The 18,880-nt window shown below is 43.1% G+C and overlaps 1 protein-coding gene across 4 annotated transcripts in view; it reads left to right on the top strand.

Moving 5' to 3' along the window:
- Positions 1-3,974: 3,974 nt before the first annotated feature.
- The window catches only part of FBXO21 (F-box protein 21), a 34,716-nt gene continuing 19,810 nt past the window's right edge, over positions 3,975-18,880 (top strand). The window contains exons 1-3 of one of the 4 annotated variants that reach the window (XM_067473254.1): positions 3,979-4,086; positions 17,134-17,225; positions 18,611-18,746. In XM_067473254.1, coding sequence (XP_067329355.1) covers positions 18,624-18,746 — 123 coding nt within the window. In that variant the 5' untranslated portion in view covers positions 3,979-4,086; positions 17,134-17,225; positions 18,611-18,623. Of the gene's footprint in view, positions 4,396-17,133; positions 17,226-18,610; positions 18,747-18,880 lie in introns of all 4 variants that reach the window. The other 3 variants (XM_067473255.1, XM_060785474.2, XM_060785476.2) reach the window with 3 other exon arrangements.

Genomic DNA, 18,880 nt, shown 5'->3' with positions numbered 1-18,880 from the left:
CACTAAGATCTTCTGCTTCTTGGCAGGGGGTTGGACTGGATGGCCCATGAGGTCTCTTCCAACTCTTTGATTCTATGATTCTGAAGAGACTCTTCTCTCATTGTCCCCACCACAAATACAGTTGGCGGTGATGGGGGGGGGGGTATCGGTAATCACCCTGGCCCTTTGGTAGTCCCTCCGCATTGAGTTTGAAACTGCCCCTTCCTTCCCTTTTCTCTTTCAAGAACCAGTTGAAGACCTACCTGTTCAAGCAAGCTTTTGACGAATGAATTCAACTGCTAATGACAGCAAGATCTATTTGCACTGCGCCTAGTGAAATATAGCAACAACAACAACAACAACAACAACAACAACAACAACAATTTATTTATATCCTGCCATCATCTCCCGGCCTAAAGGGACTCGGGGTGGCTTACATGGTAACAAAAGTACTACACATAAAATACAAAAAAAGTTTGAAAAAAAACAATAAGCAATACCAAATAACATAAAATAACAACTTACAAAAATTAACAAAAAGCATCTCTAATTCAAATAAAAGTAACTAGTAACAACACAACAGTATATAGAAGTTGAAAATGAGCTATATATATATATACTATTTATATTTAAGAGTTTCCACAGCCATTGCCCTGTGGGGTCCTGCAGCGCTCAAGACTGTCTCCCGTGTTGTTTAACATCTACATGAAGCCGTTGGGAGAGATCATCTGGAGTTTTGGAGTTCGATATCATCTGTATGCAGATGATGTTCAACTCTATCATTCCTTCCCACCTGCTACTAAGGAGGCTGTTCAGGTCTTGAACCGGTGCTTGGCAGCTATGACGGTCTGGATGAGGGTGAAGAAATTGAAATTGAATCCAGACCAAGACAGAGGTACTCCTGGTCAGTTGCAAGGCTGAACAGGGGATAGGGTTACTATCTGTGTTGGATGGGGTTACACTCCCCCTGAAGGCGCAGGTTCACAGCTTCACAGCTCCTAGACTCATCACTGAGGGGAGCATTCACACTTGTGCATCAGCTGCGCCCGTACCTTGGGAAGTCTGATTTGGCCACGGTAGTCCACGGTCTGGTTACATCCCATATAGACTACTGCAACATGCTCTACATGTAGTTGCCTTTGAAGACTGTTTGGAAGCTTCAAATGGTCCAGCAGGCGGCAGCCAGATTGCTCACTGGAGCAGCATTCAAGGAGCATACAATTCCTTTGTTATGCCAACTCCACTGGCTGCCGGTTTGCTACCGAGCACAATTCAATGTGCTGGCTTTAGCTTATAAAGCCCTAAATGGTTTCGGCCCAGCTTACCTGTCCGAATGTATCTCTCCCTATGAACCATCTAGGAGTTTAAGATCATCTGGGGAGGCCCTGCTCTCAGTCCCGCTTTCTTCACAGGCACAACTGGCAGGGAGAGACAGGGCCTTCTCAGTGGTGACCCCTTGGCTCTTTCCCTAGGGATATTAGATCAGCCCTTTCCCTCCTGACCTTCCACAAAAAAGTGAAAACATGGCTTTTTGAATAAGCCTTGGGGAACGTAGTGCAATAGATAAACACGGAACTATGTGAAATCAAATACTGGAACGGCTTAGGACAATGTTTTTGGATGACAAGGCTAATAGTGAAAGTAGTGGTTGTATATGTTTTTAAAGGTTTTAATGTATGAATGTTATTATTCTGTTTTAAACGCTTATTGTAATTTTGTAAAACCACCTTGAGTCACCTTCGGGTTCAAGACAGGGTGGGTGGAAATATCGTAAATAAATAAATAAATGGTTTTAATGTGTAATATTTATCTATATTTTATTTCTGGATGTTGTTATGCTTTGTATGATTTTGGTCTTGTATTTCATATACTGTACAGTGTGCTTTGATTTGTATTGCATTACGTTGTGAGTCGCTTTGTAGTCTCACAACGCTTTGTAGTCACACAATCTTAAGCTATTACTCCCCTCAATGTTTTGTCCTAGGAGTACACCCCTCCTTGTACGAAGGTTTGTTTACCACCCTGTCTCTCTAAGAGTACTCCCTTGCAAATAATTCTGCTCCTTTATCTCACCCTGAGTTTTTAAATCAGGGTGAGATACATCGCTAATTGTATTCATATGTTTTTGTATTTTTCTATGCTGTTGTTTGCGTTTCAGTTTTTATTTTATTGTATTTTATATTGTAATTTGTTGTTTGGGCTTGGCCTCATGTGAGCCGCCCCGAGTCCCCGTTGGTGGAGATGGTGGCAGGGTATAAATAAAGTTTATTATTATTATTACATACTTACTTACTTAGGCTATCCATCGTACTCCGAGGATGATGGTCCTCCAAGTTCGGTGTTCTGGTGGCGGGTCCGTAGATGACTGTGGAGCCCTATTCTTGATCTGCATCTTCACTCACAGCGATGGCATCGGTTTCCAGGTGGAAGGCGGTCCCGGTCAGGGTTGGCTTGACGTGACTTCCTCTTGGCACATTTCTCTCTTTCGCCCTCCATTCATGCCTCTTCAAATTCTACAGCACTGCTGGTCACAGCTGACATCCAACAGGAGCGCTCAAGAGCCAGGGCTTCCCAGTTCTCAGTGTCTATGCCAGAGTTTTAAAGGTTGGCTTTGAGCCCATCTTTAAATCTCTTTTCCTGTCCTCCAACATTCCGTTTTCCGTTCTTGAGTTCGGAATAGAGCAGTATGCTGATGACAACGTCGTATGTGCGCATTCAGAAGACCTACAAGCCACTCTAAACACCTTCGCAGAAGCATACGAGAAGCTCGGCTGTTATTAAACATTGAGAAAATCAAAGTGCTCTTCCAGCAGTTACCAGCCAATCCCTCTCAAATACCAGAAATACAGCTTAATGGTGTAACATTAGAAAATGTTGACCATTTCCGCTATCTTGGCAGCCACCTCTCCACAAAAGTCAACATTGACACTGAAATACAACATCACCTGAGCTCTGTGAGTGCAGCATATTTCTGAATGAAGCAAAGAGTGTTTGAGGACTGGGACATCCGTAGGGATACCAAGGTGCTTGTTTATAAAGCTATTGTCCTCCCAACCCTGCTATAAGCCTGCTAGACGTGGACTGTCTACAGACATCGCATGCAACTCCAGCGCTGCCTCCGGAAAATCCTGCAAATCTCTTGGGAATACAAGCAGACAAATGTCAGCGTGCTGGAAGAAGCAAAGACCACCACCACTGAAGCGATGGTCCTCCGCCATCAACTCCACTGGATTGGCCACATTGTATTATTTATTATTTGGGTCCCATTAGGGAGAAAAGTGGGATAGAAATAAAGATGTTATTATTATTATTATTATTGACACAATGCACAGTATGTCACAGCAAACGAGATCTATATCCTGGATTTCGTATCACAAAATCACAAGTCGAACACTTCCCAAGCGTCTAGGACTGTGTGATGTATTTGCAAATGATGCGCGCAGATCCAAGTAAGGTGGCCTTTTGCAGTTGACAGATCGTGATTTTGTCGATGCTTATTGTTTCCAAATGCCAGTTGAGATCTTTTGGCACGGCACCCAGTGCGCCAATGACCACTGGGACCACCTGTACTGGTTTATGCCAGAGTCTGCAGTTCGATTTTGAGGTCTTGATAGCGGCTGAGTTTTTCCTGTTGTTTTTCCTCAATGCGACTGTCACCCGGTATGGCGACATCAATAATCCAGACTTTTTTCTTTTCCACAATTGTGATGTCTGGTGTATTGTGTTACAAAACTTTGTCATTATTATTATTATTGTTGTTGTGCAGAAATGTGATATTATTTTGATTTTTTTAAAAAAAAATCTGTAGTCTTTTTTTTTATTTGACTACAGAGAGATTTTTTTAAAAAATCGAAATAATATCACATTTCTGCATAAAACATAGCAGAGCCTTTCCCTTCCCCCTCCCCTCCCCCCCCCCCGAGGCTGCCACTTGGTATGGTCCGCACCGCCTTCCGATTGGTTCCTTCCTGGGAACTATGAGCCAATCAGCAGCCGCTGGGGCCCAAACAGAAAACACCAATTGCGTGACGCTCCCCAGCGCGCGCCGCCCCTCTCTTGCTCGCAGGCTTCCGTCGGCTTGGAGACGTTCCCTGAGAGGTCCCTCAGGTAAACAGGCAAGATGGCGGCGGCGGTGTCTTCTTCTTCTTCTTCTTCTTCTTCGCCGCCGCCTTCTTCTCCTTCTCCTTCTCCTCCTTCTCCTCCTCCTCCATCGCTCAGTCGGGAGGAAGAGCCGGCCGCGAAGACCGGTCCCAACGCCCTGACACTGACGGAGCTTCCCGGGGAGCTACTGGAACTCATCCTGTGCTGCGGGGCGCTGAGCGCCGTCGACTTGGCCCGCCTGGCCCGCACTTGCCGCCGCCTCAGGGAGGCCTGTCAGCCGCGTGGGAAGGTCTGGCGGGAGCAACTGCGGCTCAGGTGCGAGGGGCAAGGGGGGTTCTGCGCATGCGCACCGCGCAGGGGGGGGGGAACCTGGCTCCACGCCCTCCTCGAGAACCCCTCCGAACAGGCCCCTGTCATGGACCTGTATTGTATTACGTTCTTGTGCTGCCTCGTGACACGAAAGAGTTGGTTGTTTGGGGTGTTGCTGTTTGTTTGTTTTTTGTCTTTCATACATTAGCCTTGTGTTTAATTGGCGTTGCCTTGAGTCTCTATTTCGGGATAGATATGAAACAATTCAATAAGGAAAGTCAGTGAATGTGTTGTCGAAGACTTTCATGGCCGGAATCACTGAGTTGCTGTGAGTTTTCCGGGCTGTCTGGCCATGTTCCAGAAGCAATCTTTCCTGACCTTTCTCCCACATCTATGGCAGGCATTCTCAGAGGTTGTGAGGTTTGTTGGAAACTAGGCAAGTGGGGTTTATATCTATATCTATCTATCTGAATGATGTCCAGTGTAGGAGAAAGAAGTCTGTTGGAGGCAAATGGGAATGTTGCAATTGGCCAGCTTGAATAGGATTTATTTATTTATTTAGCAGTTTTGTTTACCAGTCTTCTCACCTCCATTCGAGGGACTCGGGCCGGTTTCCAACATCCATATTACAGACGGTCATTAAAACATCATATTCTAAATCACACTTAAACATTAAAATAGCAAAATACAATCATATAATTACAGTGGTCAGTCGTCATCAAAAATCATTATTCATCGTCATCCATCCATATCACAGGATCATGGCTCATTCGTTGAATGCCAATCCCCAAAGCCAAGTTTTCACCAGTTTCCTGAACGTTAAGATAGAAGGGGCAGTTGTGATCTCCAGTGGAAGGGAGTTCCAGAGTCGAGGGGCCACCACCAAGAAGGCCCTGTCTCTTGTCCCCACCAGCCGCGCCTGTGAGGCCGGTGGGATCGAGAGCAGGGCCCCTCCAGACGATCTTAGCAATCTTGATGGTTCATAGGGGAGGATACGTTCGGACAGGTAAATTGGCCGTGCAGCTTCAAAGCCTAGCTGCTTCCTGCCCGGGGGAATCCTTTGTTGGGAGGTGTTAGCTAGCCCTGATTGTTTCTTGTCTGAAATCCCCTGTTTTCTGAGTGTTGTTCTTTATTTACTGTCCTGATTTGTAATATTGGTAGCCAGATTGTGTTTCTTTTCATGCTTGCGTCTTTTCTGATGCTTGTGGATTTCAGTGGCTTCTCTGTGTAGTCTGACATGGTGGTTGTTAGAGTGGTTCAGCGTTTCTGTGTTCTCAGATAATATGCTGTGTCCTGGTTGGTTCAAGGAACATGAAAGGTACTGCAGACTAATCCAACCAGAGATGTCAGCCATAGCAGAGCACTTGATGAACCAACCTGGACACAGCATATTATTGGAGAACACAGAAATGCTGGGCCACTCTGACAGCTACCATGCCAGACTACACAGAGAAGCCATTGAAATCCATAAGCATGTGGAGAATTTCATCAGTAAGCAGCAAACCATGAAAATGAACAAAATCTGGCTACCAGTATTAAAAAAAACCTCTAGAATCAGGATAGTCAATAAAGTGCAACACTAAAAAACAAGGGAATTCAAGACAGGAAACAAACACATAGGGATAATTTACAACAGTATAACAAACATAATATTCATATTTTTCAAAATAATTTGTCAGATTTTCCAACGGTCATGTGGACACACTTCAATATATCCATTATTATCCCATGTGAATTCAAGATGTGATAAACGGGTCTTGGGAATACAACAAGGTTCCCGGGTGTTTTTATGTCCTTGTTTTAGGAGTAGCATCCCTTCTTCAGGTTTCTTTCAAGGTTCCTTCATTCTGAGGCTTTATAAACTAATTTTATAGAGGACAAAATAATAGATATGCTAACCAGTAGCCAGTTACAATATGATAATCCTTATATAAACAATTTGATACAATAATGTACTTACTTCCACTTGCTAAATGAACAAAAAACACTAAAAAACTGAGGAATTCAAGACAGGAAACTATCAGGGCAGTTAACACCTCCCAATAAGTAACCCCCCCAGGCAGGAAGCAGCCAGGCTTTGAAGGTGCAAGGACATTCAATGCTAATCAAGGTGACCAATTTCAACATTCACACTTGCCTCAGACAAACAAGAGTTCTTTCTCCCATCCTGGACATTATTTCACAGTTATATAAACATCACTTGCCCAGTTTCCAACAGATCACACAAGCTCTGAGGATGCCTGTCATAGATGTGGGCAAAATGTCAGGAGAGATAGCTTCTGGAACATGGCCAGACAGCCTGGAAAACTTACAAAGTCATCATGTCAGAAGCGAATTAAGAATACAGTTGCAATGTATTAAAAAACCACATATAAGTTAAAAACGTGCCATGATGCTAAATTTTCTTTGACTAGAAGCTGGCTACTTGGAGTGCCTCTGATTTTGCTATAAGAAGGTCCTCCATTGTGCATGTGGTGGGACTCAACAGCTAGCTGCATTGTAGTCAGTGGTCTGTGGTTTGGTCTTCTCTATACTCGCATGTCACAGACTCCACTTTGTAGCCCCATTTCCTAAGATTAACTCTGCATCTCGTGGTTCCAGAGCACAGTCTGTTCAGCGCCTCAAAGTCGCCCAGACTTCTGTGTGCCCAGGAGAGAGTTTCTCATCTGGTCTCAGCCATTGATTGAGGTTCTGGGTTTTAGCCTGCCACTTTTGGACTCTCGCTGAGGTGTTCCTGCGAGTAAGATCTGTGGATCTTAGGAAGCTGTATCTATATTTAAGACATTGGCATGCTGGCTGATATCCGAACAGAGGATGAGCCGGAGATGTCCATGCCTTGGTCCTTTCATTGCTGGCTGCTACTTCCCGACAAATGTCAGGTGGTGCAATACCAGCTAAACAGTATAATTTCTCCAGCGGTGTAGGGCGTAGACATCCTGTGATAATGCGGCATGTCTCGTTAAGAACCACATCCACTGTTTTAATGTGGTGGGATGTATTCCACACTGGGCATGCATATTGAGCAGCAGAGTAGCAAAGCGCAAGGGCAGATGTCTTCACTGTGTCTGGTTGTGATCCCCAGGTTGTGCTACTTAGCTTTCATATATTATTTCTAGCACCCACTTTTTGCTTGATAGTCAAGAAGTGCTTCTTGTAAGTCAGAGCATGGTCCAGGGTAACTCCCAGGTACTTTGGCATGCTGCAATGCTCCAGTGAGGTTACTTCCCAGGATATCCTCAGAGCTTGAGATGCTTGTCTGTTCTTAAGATGAAAAGCACACGTCTGCATTTTAGATGAATTAGGAATCAGCTGGTTTTCCCTGTAATAGGCAGTAGGAGCACCTAAAGCTTTGGAGAGCTTCTGTTCAACCATTTCAAAACTCTCTGCTCACTTGAGTGGTGATGGCACGATTGTCAGCATAGATGAAACTCTCTGTCCCTTCTGGCAGTGGCCGATCATTTGTGTAAATGTCAAAACATTGATGGAGGAAAAACGCTTCCCTGAGGCAGGCCGTTCTTCTGTTTTCGCCATCTCCTTCTCTGGCCCTGGAACTCAACAAAAAAGCTCCTGTTTTGTAGCAGATTTCCTATGAAGTGGGTGAGGTGATAATCCTCTGTGATATTATACATTTTCCTCAGGAGGAGACAATGATTTACAGTATCATAAGCTGCTTGCAGTATGCAAGTCAATTACTGATTAGATTTACTTCAACCCTGTGACTGAATAACACCCCTTGAACTGCCCTGGCTCAATGCTCTTGAATCCTGGGAGTGCTTGTCTTATTATTATTATTATTATATTTATATTTATACCCCGCTTTATCTCCCCTGAAGGGGACTCAAAGTGGCTTAACATAAAATGTTAACACAGCATTTACAATATACAAATATTAAAACAGAATTAAATATAAACAGTATTAAAAGATTCACAGATAAAACCAGTCAAACCTATTTGATGCATATTCAAAGCTAAAATCACTGACCAGCGTACTAGGGGCACCTCTTCACTGTGGCATTAATGTAGCTTGAGCCCACTTGAGCTGTCATGGCTCAATGCTATGGAATCCCAGGAGGTGTAGTTTGATGGGGCACCAGCACTCTTCGGCAGAATGGCGCATAAAGCTACAGCTTCCATGATTCCATGATATTGAGCCTTGGCAGTTCATGAAGACTAGGACTCGGAGCAATGGGTTCAAATGGCAAGAAAGGAGATTCCACCAGAGCATTAGGAAGAATTTTCTGAAGTGCTGTCCAGCAGTTGAACTCTATGCCTCAGAGTGTGGTGGAAGCTCCTTCCTTAGAGGCTTTTAAAATAAAGACTGGATGGACATCTGTTGGGGGTGCTTTTATTGTGCTTTTTCTATATGGCAGAATGAGGTTAAACTGGATGGCCCATACAGTCTCTTCCAGCTGTGAAACTGCATTCATTCCAAAGTCTAGCTGCACCCACAGAGATTTCCACTGGAGCCTGATTGTCATTGGGTTTTGCACCCTTCTGACCTTGACTGCCTTCATTCGCTCCCAGAAGGCACTCGTCCTGCTTTCCTATTGCCTTCAGCTCTTTCCAACATCATTGTCTTTGCCAGTGAGTCGTATTTTCTTCCAACATGCCCAAAGTATGGTAACTTCTGGTCAGCTCCAAAGAGTTGCGGCAACCTTGACTTGCTCTAGGACACATTTGTTTCTCAGTGGGAGTCCATAAAACTCTTACTCAGCACCACACTTCCGGTTCCCGTCTATTCCTCTGGTTCATCCAGCATTTACTATGATTCTGACAGTTCTTTGACCGTTGGAAATCTTCCCTCGTTGTCTCCCAGCTGCTGTTCAGAGTCTCCATTTTGATTGATGTCTGAGCCAGAAAATCTTTTTAACTGTTTCACTGTCTCCATCCTGCAATTTCAAGTTACATAAGCCTTTGGTGGCTGTGCTTTTTGTCTTGTGAATTTTAAGCTCTGAGCCTGCTTTTGCACTCCCCCCCCCCCCACTTAACTTTGGTCAGTAATTGGTAATCATCTGTGTATCTTAAACTATTGAGATTTTTTCATGTACCTTTCACACCACCTCCATCAAAACCTAATTCTGCTCTCTATACGAAATGTCCTGCATTTAAATTAAACAGATTGGTTGTTAAATGCACTGCTCTCTGACTCCTTTTGCCAAATGGAAGCCGTTCTATTTCTCCATATTATTTCCTAACATCGGCAAGAGGTCTAGAGTGTACATCATACATCAGGAACAGGTAAATGTTGGGACCCAAACACTTATTTCAGAGAAATCTATAGTTTATAATGATCCGGGCAGTCAAATATCTATAGGTTATAAAATGTGAAGCACAGGTTGATTTTTCCTGAAATTCTTTGGTATACTTCTTTAGCCAGTTTTGCAATTAGAATTCCAATCTCCTTTCATTTTCTGAATCCAGTATATACAAGTGGCATTCCTCATGCCATATCCAGCAAAAGAATATTAAAATCTTAAGCATTGCTTTCCTTGCATGGGAGATTAAAGCAATGGTCCAGTTTCATATCAAAGGCTTTCATGTCCGGAATCACTGGGGTGTTGTGTGGTTTCCAAGCTGTATGGCTGTGTTCTAGCAGCATTTTCTCCTGATGTTTTGCCTACATCTGTGGCTGGCATCTTCAGGGGATCTGGCTGTATGGCCATTTTCTAGCAGCATTTTCTCCTGATGTTTCATCTGCATCTGTGGCTGGCATCTTCAGGTATCCTCTGAAGATGTCAGCCACAGATACAGGTGAAATGTTAGGAAAAAATGCTGCTAGGACACAGCCATACAGGCCAGAAACCACACAACAACCCAGTGGTCCAATTGTTACTCAATCCTTGGCATTTCCCTTCCTTTGGATTGGAATGCATTTTGAGTGGTTCCAGTCTGTGGACCATTGTTTTGTTTTCTATATTTGTTGACACATTTGTTTTAGAATTCAGAAAGATTCCATCTTTATATCACGAACAAGTTATTTTGGTATGCTGTCTGTTGCTGGAAATGTATTTATTATATTATTATTATTATTATTATTATTATTATTATTATTTTATTTGTACCCTGCTAGCATCTCCCGAAGGACTCGATGCTGCTTACATAGGCCAAGGCCTCAAAACACAACACAACAATACAACACCTAAAGCAAATTAAAAACAGTTAAAGCAATATTAACAACAAGCAATAAACAATACATCAAGACACTATAAAACTGGGCCGGGCCAAAGTAGTGGGTACAAGATTAAAAGTGCTGATGTGGCAGGAGGTATGTAGGATTATAGAGTAAGTGCAGTGTGCGGTGTGCAACAATCTTAGTTCTACTAAAGTGCTTCTGGGACTTGGTATTGGAGATTCCTAATCTGGGAAGGCACATCGGAACAGCCAGGGCTTCAAGTTCTTTCTAAAGACTGCCAATGTAGGGGCCTGTCCAAGATCTTTTGGGAAGGAGTTCCAGAGTCGGGGGGCCACCACAGAAAAGGCCCTGTCTCGAGTCCCCACCAAGCGCGCCTGCTATGCAGGTGGAATCACGAGCAGGGCCTCTCCGGATCAACGCAGTGAACGTGTGGGTTCATAGACGGAGATGCGGTCACGCAGGTAGGATGGTCCCAAACCGTTTAGGGCTTTGAAGGTAAGCACCTGCACCTTAAATTGGGCTCGGAAAATAAGCGGCAGCCAATGGAGCTCCTTGAACAGGAGGATTGACCTCTCTGTGTGGAGCCCCGGTTAACATCCTGGCTGCTGCTCGTTGGACCAGTTGGAATTTCCAAGCCGTTTTCAAGGGCAGCCCCACGTAGAGCGCATTGCAGTAATCCAATCTAGAGGTGACCAAGGCATGGACCACCCCGGCCAGATCAGCCTTCGCGAGGTACGGTCACAACTGGCGCACGAGTCTCAATTGTGCAAAAGCCCTCCCGGACACCGCCGACGCCTGAGCCTCAAGCGTGAGCGATGAATCCAAGAGGACTCCCAAACTGCGGACCTGTGGCTTCAGGGAGAGTGTAACCCCGTCCAACACAGGTTGCCACCCTATACCCCAATCCGGTTTACGATTTCTTCGAAGTAGTTTTAAAGCAGCTTATACTTCTCTTTGTAAAATTGTACATTTTCATCAAGAAGTTCTTCTTTGACGGAATCTGCCATTGTTTTGTCTCTTCTGTGTAGTATTACTAACATCAACAACTGTATTTGTACACCCTCCTGTTTCTCAAGTCTGACACTGAATGTGGGTAGTTTCCATCTTCTCTTTACTTTATAGGGAATCAAATAATGTATTTCCCTAGACCTTCAGCATCCCTCTTCTTGCTTTCCGTTTTAATTTGAATTTGCTGACCTTATGGATAGGGTCTCTTGTTCTTTTTTGTTGCTGTCTTCTGTTTTTGCACTGTTGGTTACTATCGTTCTCTGTTCTTTTGTACAAATCACTGACCAGTTGTATTCAGGATTTTGGCCCTGTTCCTGTCACCTTTCAGTTTTCCTTCTTTTCTGTTGTCATGAAGCATTACAAGAGTTTCCTCAGTCATCTACTGAAGTTTTTCGTTCCTGTTGACTGTTGACTGCATGTATAGTCTTGCATTCATCCATGATTGCATCCCTTGTTTTGACCCAGATATCTTCTGGTTTACAGCTGACTAATCCAAGTGGTATAAATGTATTCTCTCTGTGTTTTTCATTTTGTAGACAATATGCTTTAGGTTGTATTTTGATACTTGATACTTCTTTAACTTATATTTTTTATATTGGCAGTTTGTGGTGTGTGCTACAATCATCTCCTTGTCTTGTTTTGGTGAAGCAGCCATGGAAGGGATGCCTTTCAGGCTAAGAACAATAGCAACTGGCCTTGGGAACTATGAACATGGACAGAGTGCACACAAGGAGGAGACAAATTCTCAGTGCAGAAAATGAGCTTCCCTGCAAAGTGATAGTGCTTCTGAGCATGAACAAAGTACAGCTATAGAGGGCCTATATCCTCAACTTTGGTACAGGAGCAGGAGTAGCTATATAGAGTCTCAGGTTGAGGAAGCAACCTTAATCCCTAGAACAGTTTTCACTGTCAAGAATTTGGGGTCCTAGAGCATAGAAAGTAGCAATGAAGATAGTTTTATGAAGAAGATAATACGTCTGAGCATGGACAGGGTGGTGAGATGTCATATTTTGGCCTGGACAGAGTTTTCATTGCTAAGGTTTTCAGTTATGTGATGTCAGCTGAAAAAAACAAAAAGATTATTGTTGCATGTTGTCAAATAATTTTTGACTACTAGGGACTATCAGGTGAACCTAGCATGAAGTCAGAAGGGGCACTCCAAAATACCAAGCAGCAAACCGAAGAAACCCACATGTTTAGAAAGCACAAAAAAGCACCACCACCCCCTACAACTAGGCAATATATAGATGTTCACACATGTATCCATCAAAATGCACATCGTACAAAAAAACCAGGTAGTCCTCTCGCACAAACATATGCATAACCCAAACAAAACACACAGCATAACAAAACAGAGACAGCTGTGCTCACCGTCTCCCAAAGAAAAGGTGACTCATGCAGTGGCCACCTCTTGCGCCTGCCAGTCCCTGCAGATGCCCACTGCTTGCTCCCCCAAAGTCCCTTCTCCTCCAGCTTACCTTCCCCCCCCCCCCCCTTTCATAGCTTGACGTACTTCAGGATTCTGTCTCTGAGGCTCACAGGGGTCCTATGCCACACTCCCATGTTTTTCTTAGAACTAATTTGGAAAAGCCTCCAAAACAAATAAGAAATGGGAGAAGAAAGAGCCTGGTGGGCAGCAAAAGCACTCTCCATACCTAGTGTCTGCATCCATTTGAAAAGTTAGCTTTTACCCTCCTCTCCTCAACTCGTGTCGAGAGGGCTGTAACTCAGATATTCTCTTTGCCAGTTGTGGCTGTTGGCTTGGGCAGACATCACCTTTGCCCATTTATCTAGTCTTTTGGAGCCTTTTCTCTTAGTAGATATTGCTACTTCTTGTGACTAGGAGTTCTGCAAATGAAATGAATTAAAAAGTAATTGGGGTGATTGGAAGAAGCTGTTCTGAAATCACTGCCAGTGTCACCAGGTCATGCCAGCTTTGGCTGCCATGTGCGAGAGGCAAAACCTTCCCTCTTCTTGATTTTTCCACATCTTTATTTGTATAAGAAGTCAGTCATGGCATTTCCCTTTTGTAAATTAAGCAGCCAGTATCCTTTCCCCTTAGGAAGTAGTGCAACCTTCTTGGTTGTCCCTATCCGAATCTTCTTTCTGGCTTTCCTTACTTCATTTACCTTCTGCCTTTCCCCAAAAAACTGAAACTCAAGGCACCTTACAAAGTAAAATAAAATATAATTAGAAATATGCAAAAGATCAGCATTAAAACAGAAGTAAACTATCACCAGCATTTGAAAAAAATGGAAAGCATACAGTTACAAATAATAAAAAGCTGTTTTCAAACCAGTAAAATTGGATAGATTGTAGCCCCCTCTTCAAAGCCCTTTCCTTTACAACCTTCAGCTCTCAAAAGAATTATTTACCTTTTGAGATGAAATGACCAGCACTCCCATGTTTTTTCCAAAATCAATTCCATCCACTATAGATTTAGATGTCATCATACTGACTGTCTTATTTTCAATCATTTTCCTACTAATTCCTTGCATTGTGTTTGCTATTTCTGTAGCTGACACATCCATATTGCTATCCTCTGTGGTTACTGTCAGTTCAGATCCCATCAATTCTTGTGTAAATTTAGGACTGTTTGTTCCAATATGCTGTATCACTTTGCTTTCCTCGTCTTGTGCTATTTTTTCTATCTGTTTATTTAACTGGGTGATAAAGACAGACGTTTATTTTGTGTTTTAGCTCATAACACTCCTCTGTCCCATTATTAAGAATGATATCCGCTTTCTATACCCGCTTGCTTTCATCCTCGACTCATGCAGAGCTAATGGGCTTTACAGTATAATGGCCAACACGGGCCAAATGACGCTTCCTCTGGAACATGGCTCTGATGTGTTACATTATTACTGCAACTATTTATTTTAGGGCAGTGAGTTAAAAAATAACTCCTCCAAATGAAATTGCAGAGGGAGTTTGAAGGCACACCGATGTGATTACTGGAGTTGGAGTTGGGCCCAGGGTAACGGGGTCAGTATCTCAACTTCTGCCAAAACGTCCAGCCATCAAAGGAGCTGACACTTTTGGAATACAGGCCTCTATTATCACCAGCCCACAATGGCTCTCACAGTTGGATCTGCATCTTTTAAAGGTCCAACTTGGCTGCGGACGCGCTAAAGACGGACTCTGAATCACAGGCACCGCCTGGAAAGCAACCCAGAGTTATAGCTTGGTGAACTGTCCATTGTTCGTCAGTCTCTTTCGCAGGTGTGGAGAGAATATTCTCTTCCTTTGAACTGCTCCATCCGAGTTTTACCAGCCAACTGGCAGTCGCGAAAAGCAATAAAACTTTTCTTCCTCTGCCAAGACATGGACAAAGCCAGGCTACACATGAACTTCCCCTGTTCTCCAAAATAGGCCAGAAGCAGAAATTTACATATATCTGTCCAGTTCATTTGTAGTCACGATTGTGTGTGTTAGTATGGATGCCTAGAAGTTATGCTTTGCTCTCCTGCTGTGCTTTTTTCCCCTTTTGGTCCAAACTATATTTACAAATTGTCCTCCTGGATTAAAACATTCATGCTGTTTTGGGAGCAGGGTGTTGATGGTGATTCATCATTAATATTTCTATTCTATCCTCTTTGCCAGAAGGCCACCAAGGTACTGCAAACCCATTCTGGAATAAAAGAATGAAAGCAGAAATCTTGAAAGTATTTAAAATCTACAAAATGACATATTTTTAATCACATAATAATAGTAATAACAATAACAACAATAATAACAATTTTATTTCTTACACACCTCTCCTCATGGCTTGAGGTGGGCTGCAACATCGGTAAAACACACAATCATTTAAAAAAAATTCTACAAAATATACATGCCAAAACATATTTCTACAAACTACATAATAAAAGAGCTTGTGTATCTATTTGATCTACAATAGATTCACACTGTGCAACTTGGATCTCTGAAATTTGTCATGCTTGCTTAGATTGATGATCTCAGTGAATTAAAAACATAGTCACTTCAGTGTCCTGCTTGTTCATTATATGACATTGAGCCACTGGACCCCACTGAGCAGCAGACACTAGACTATTCAGGATTAAATGGCTTCTGAGAAGTCTAAGGTCAGCATCAGAGCAAGCCTTGAGGTTTGGTTCAAGAAAGGAAGAGCCATGATTGCTGTTGTGCCACTCTTTGTATTTGTCCAGCCAATGCTGTGCTCTTGTCCTCTTTTCCTGGGTTAGATTGCAATTGTGTAAGTGTTTTGTCACTTTACAGTCCTCCACATTTGCTGGTTTAACTTTGGTGGGTTTGATTTATTCACAGATCAGTAAGTTACCTCTAGGGATTTCTAGGTCTTTTAAGATGAGTCTCTAGTCAAATTCCAGTAGAACTTGGCACCTGTGTGCTTTGCTGCTGAGAAACAAATTTATTTGTGGCCTTAGATGATTTGTGCTATTTTTAAAAAAGCTGCAAGCTAGTGTGGTGTAATGGTTTCAGTTTTGGATCAGGATTTTGAGCAACCAGGGTTCAAATCCTCACTTAGCATGGAAGCCCACTTGGTGACTGGGCAAACCCCACTCTTTCAGAAAGATACAATAAAAATCCCAAATTTTGCCACAAAAACCCTGTGATAGGGTCACCATAAATTGGAAATGAATGGAAAACACACAATAACAAGTGGCTGGTGGAGATGCTTTTTGAAAAGGAGGGCTGAATAGTATCTTTATGATCCAGAACCATGGGGGTTTTTTTTAAATGAATTACCTCTGATTCGGTTCTAACTTCTATGACAGTCAAATCTCACTTGACTTGCCATTTCTTCCCTGATTTCCCTTCATGTTCTAAAAGTACACTCATTCGGTCTTTGTTAGAAATTGACAAAGAAGGGACAGATCCACATTCAACCTAGCTTTGATATGCTCAAGGAAGAAAGGTCCAAGTTAGCTATGGTGTCCTCCAGTCGAGCTTTCTCTTGCAGCCTTGTTACGTTGTGGTTTCTTTCCAGGAAACCTTCATGCTTCTGAATAGATGGGCAGGTGCACCGTATCACAGAAACATCCAAGGCACCAGAAACACAGCAGGTATCCATCCAGAATTGCTGGCCATTTTTGGATTTGGATCCTTCCCCCCAAGAACTTGAGTGCAGGTCTGTGGCCAATGCCACAGAGAGCAGCTGTGGGCACATCTGTCTTGTGCTCAGGACACGTGAGAAAGGGAGAGCAGGCGGCAGGCCCCTTTGTTTTTTTGGCAAGGATGAGTGCTAGATTCTTGCCTCATTTATTTCTGTTCTTCCCCCTAAGCTTGTAGCAGAAACAAGGGCACTGTGTGGGCAGGGAGGCCTAGAGCATGTGTCCTCTGAGGCTAATTCCCTCCATCCTCCCTTTAGCTTGGCCAGCTCCTAGTGCCAGTCAACTAAGTAAATGATCTGACAGTGTGTAGGCAGTGTGTATCCTCAGCAGTCGGTCCCATAACCCCACTTTTGGGGGAGACTCGGGGGTCTTGCTTGTTTGCAAATATGCAATCTGTGATTTTTGATGTGACAAGTTGTCTGAACAAAAGACAATGTTAAAAACAACATTCGTCTCTGTGATATTTTTCTGCAATGGCACAGTAGTCTCTGCCATCTGTCACTTATACCTCAGGGCCTGGAATCAGGGGAAAGCCAAGAGCTCAGTGAGATGCAGCACCTGCTCTGTACATAGAAGATCCCAGGTCCAGTCCCTGATGTTACCAGGTAAGACTGGGAAAGATCCCTTCCTTCAACCCTACAAAGTCATTGCCAGTTGACATAGATCAGTTTAGATATTTAGAGCCAAGACTTGCCATAATTCCTCTGCCATGCTAGCTAAAGCTAGTGGGATTTGTAGTCCAGAGCATCTAGAGGGTATTCCAGTGGTGACATTGACAGTTACCTGTAGATGTCCAGAGTTTTGGTGTCACCTTGAATAGGAAGTCAGATTTTTAAGAAATGAAACTTCACAGCAGGAAGACTGTTTTTAAAGCTTAACTGCCTTTAATATGGGGCTGTGGGGCTGTAAACCTATACTTGCTGACCTAGGAATAATTAGACTCAGTGAAGCTTCTGAGGATGTGCATATCAGATTGTTTTATTTGTTATATTTTGATCCTGCCGTTCCACTTTAAAGAAGTGCTCTGGGTCTCAAATATACATAGCTGAAAAGAGGTTAAACAAGGTAATCATTAAAGTCATAATCAAAACATTAAATAGTTTAATGAACATATTGAAGAGTGTCATATTCACTATTAAAAGTAGTAATGGTCAAAACGAAGTACAGCTATGTAGAACGATCCAGGAGAAAGCTCTCCGCAGGTGACGGTTCATCCATGAGAGCCTCTACAAAAGCATAACAGGGGCTCTATACATACTTAATCTCTGCCTCCTAGTTTAGTGCTTTAAGTTTTTCTGCCAACCATGCAGTTGTCAGTCCTTAAAATATATTAGGCATCTTTATTCTGATTTTACTTTGCTGTTGCTAAACACATAAGCCTTTGTCCAAAGCCTGTCAGATGCTCTGAAGTTCAGATGGTAGACACTGGCTTCCCAATTTGCGGTTGGTGTTGTGAACAGCTCTCCTTGGGTTGCCTGTAAAGCTACCAAAAGCAGAACTGAATCAGGGTTCTGTTGCTATTTTTTCTAATCTGTCCTTTTTTGGGGACTTAAGTCACTACTGCATTTTTAATGAACAGACTCTCCAGCAGGGAGGGAAGAGGAAGCGATGACTCTGCCAAAGCAGTGTCTTCAAGCTGCTTTATATAATTTGAAGCTACTGGTAATCTGAAAGAGTGTGGTGGCTCCGTGGCTGCTTTGTTTGCTCCAATAATAGCTTTGCTGAGTTAAGTGGAAGAGGAATGTTTCCCTACTAGGTCATTGGTTCAAGATCAGCATCACGCTTTGAAAACGTCCCCATCTTATGTGTTTTCTTTTGCTATTGTTGGGTCTCTGCATCATATTGAAAAGTAACGACTAAGTACATGTGGGTCTCCTAAACGGCAGGAGTCAACCAGATTTTACCAACCTGGGAGTTTGCGGTTAAGTCATATTTTGAACTATTGCACAAAGACTTGAAATGTCAACTGATCTTTTCTTTGTCTGTACAGGTGGCCTTCATTAATGAAATACTATAACCAGGTTGATAACGTAAATTGGCTGGACGAATACAAAGAGCGGCACAAAGCTGGTTTGGAAGCCCGAAGAATTGTAGCATCCTTCTCTAAAAGGTTCTTCTCGGAGCATGTAAGCTATTTTTTTAAAATTTGGAAAGGAACTCTCTATGGTCTCTGGCTGCCACACAGCTCTCCTTTTTTGTCTTCCTCTGCCTGTTCCTTTAAAGCTTGGTTGTGCAACGCTCTCCAAATAGTGTTGCACTG

Source organism: Anolis sagrei, chromosome X (genome assembly GCF_037176765.1).
Source record: "Anolis sagrei isolate rAnoSag1 chromosome X, rAnoSag1.mat, whole genome shotgun sequence".
In the NCBI taxonomy this organism is placed as follows: domain Eukaryota; kingdom Metazoa; phylum Chordata; class Lepidosauria; order Squamata; family Dactyloidae; genus Anolis; species Anolis sagrei.
The sequence above is the reverse complement of the archived record's forward strand: the minus strand, read 5'-3'. Positions and strand labels throughout refer to the sequence as shown.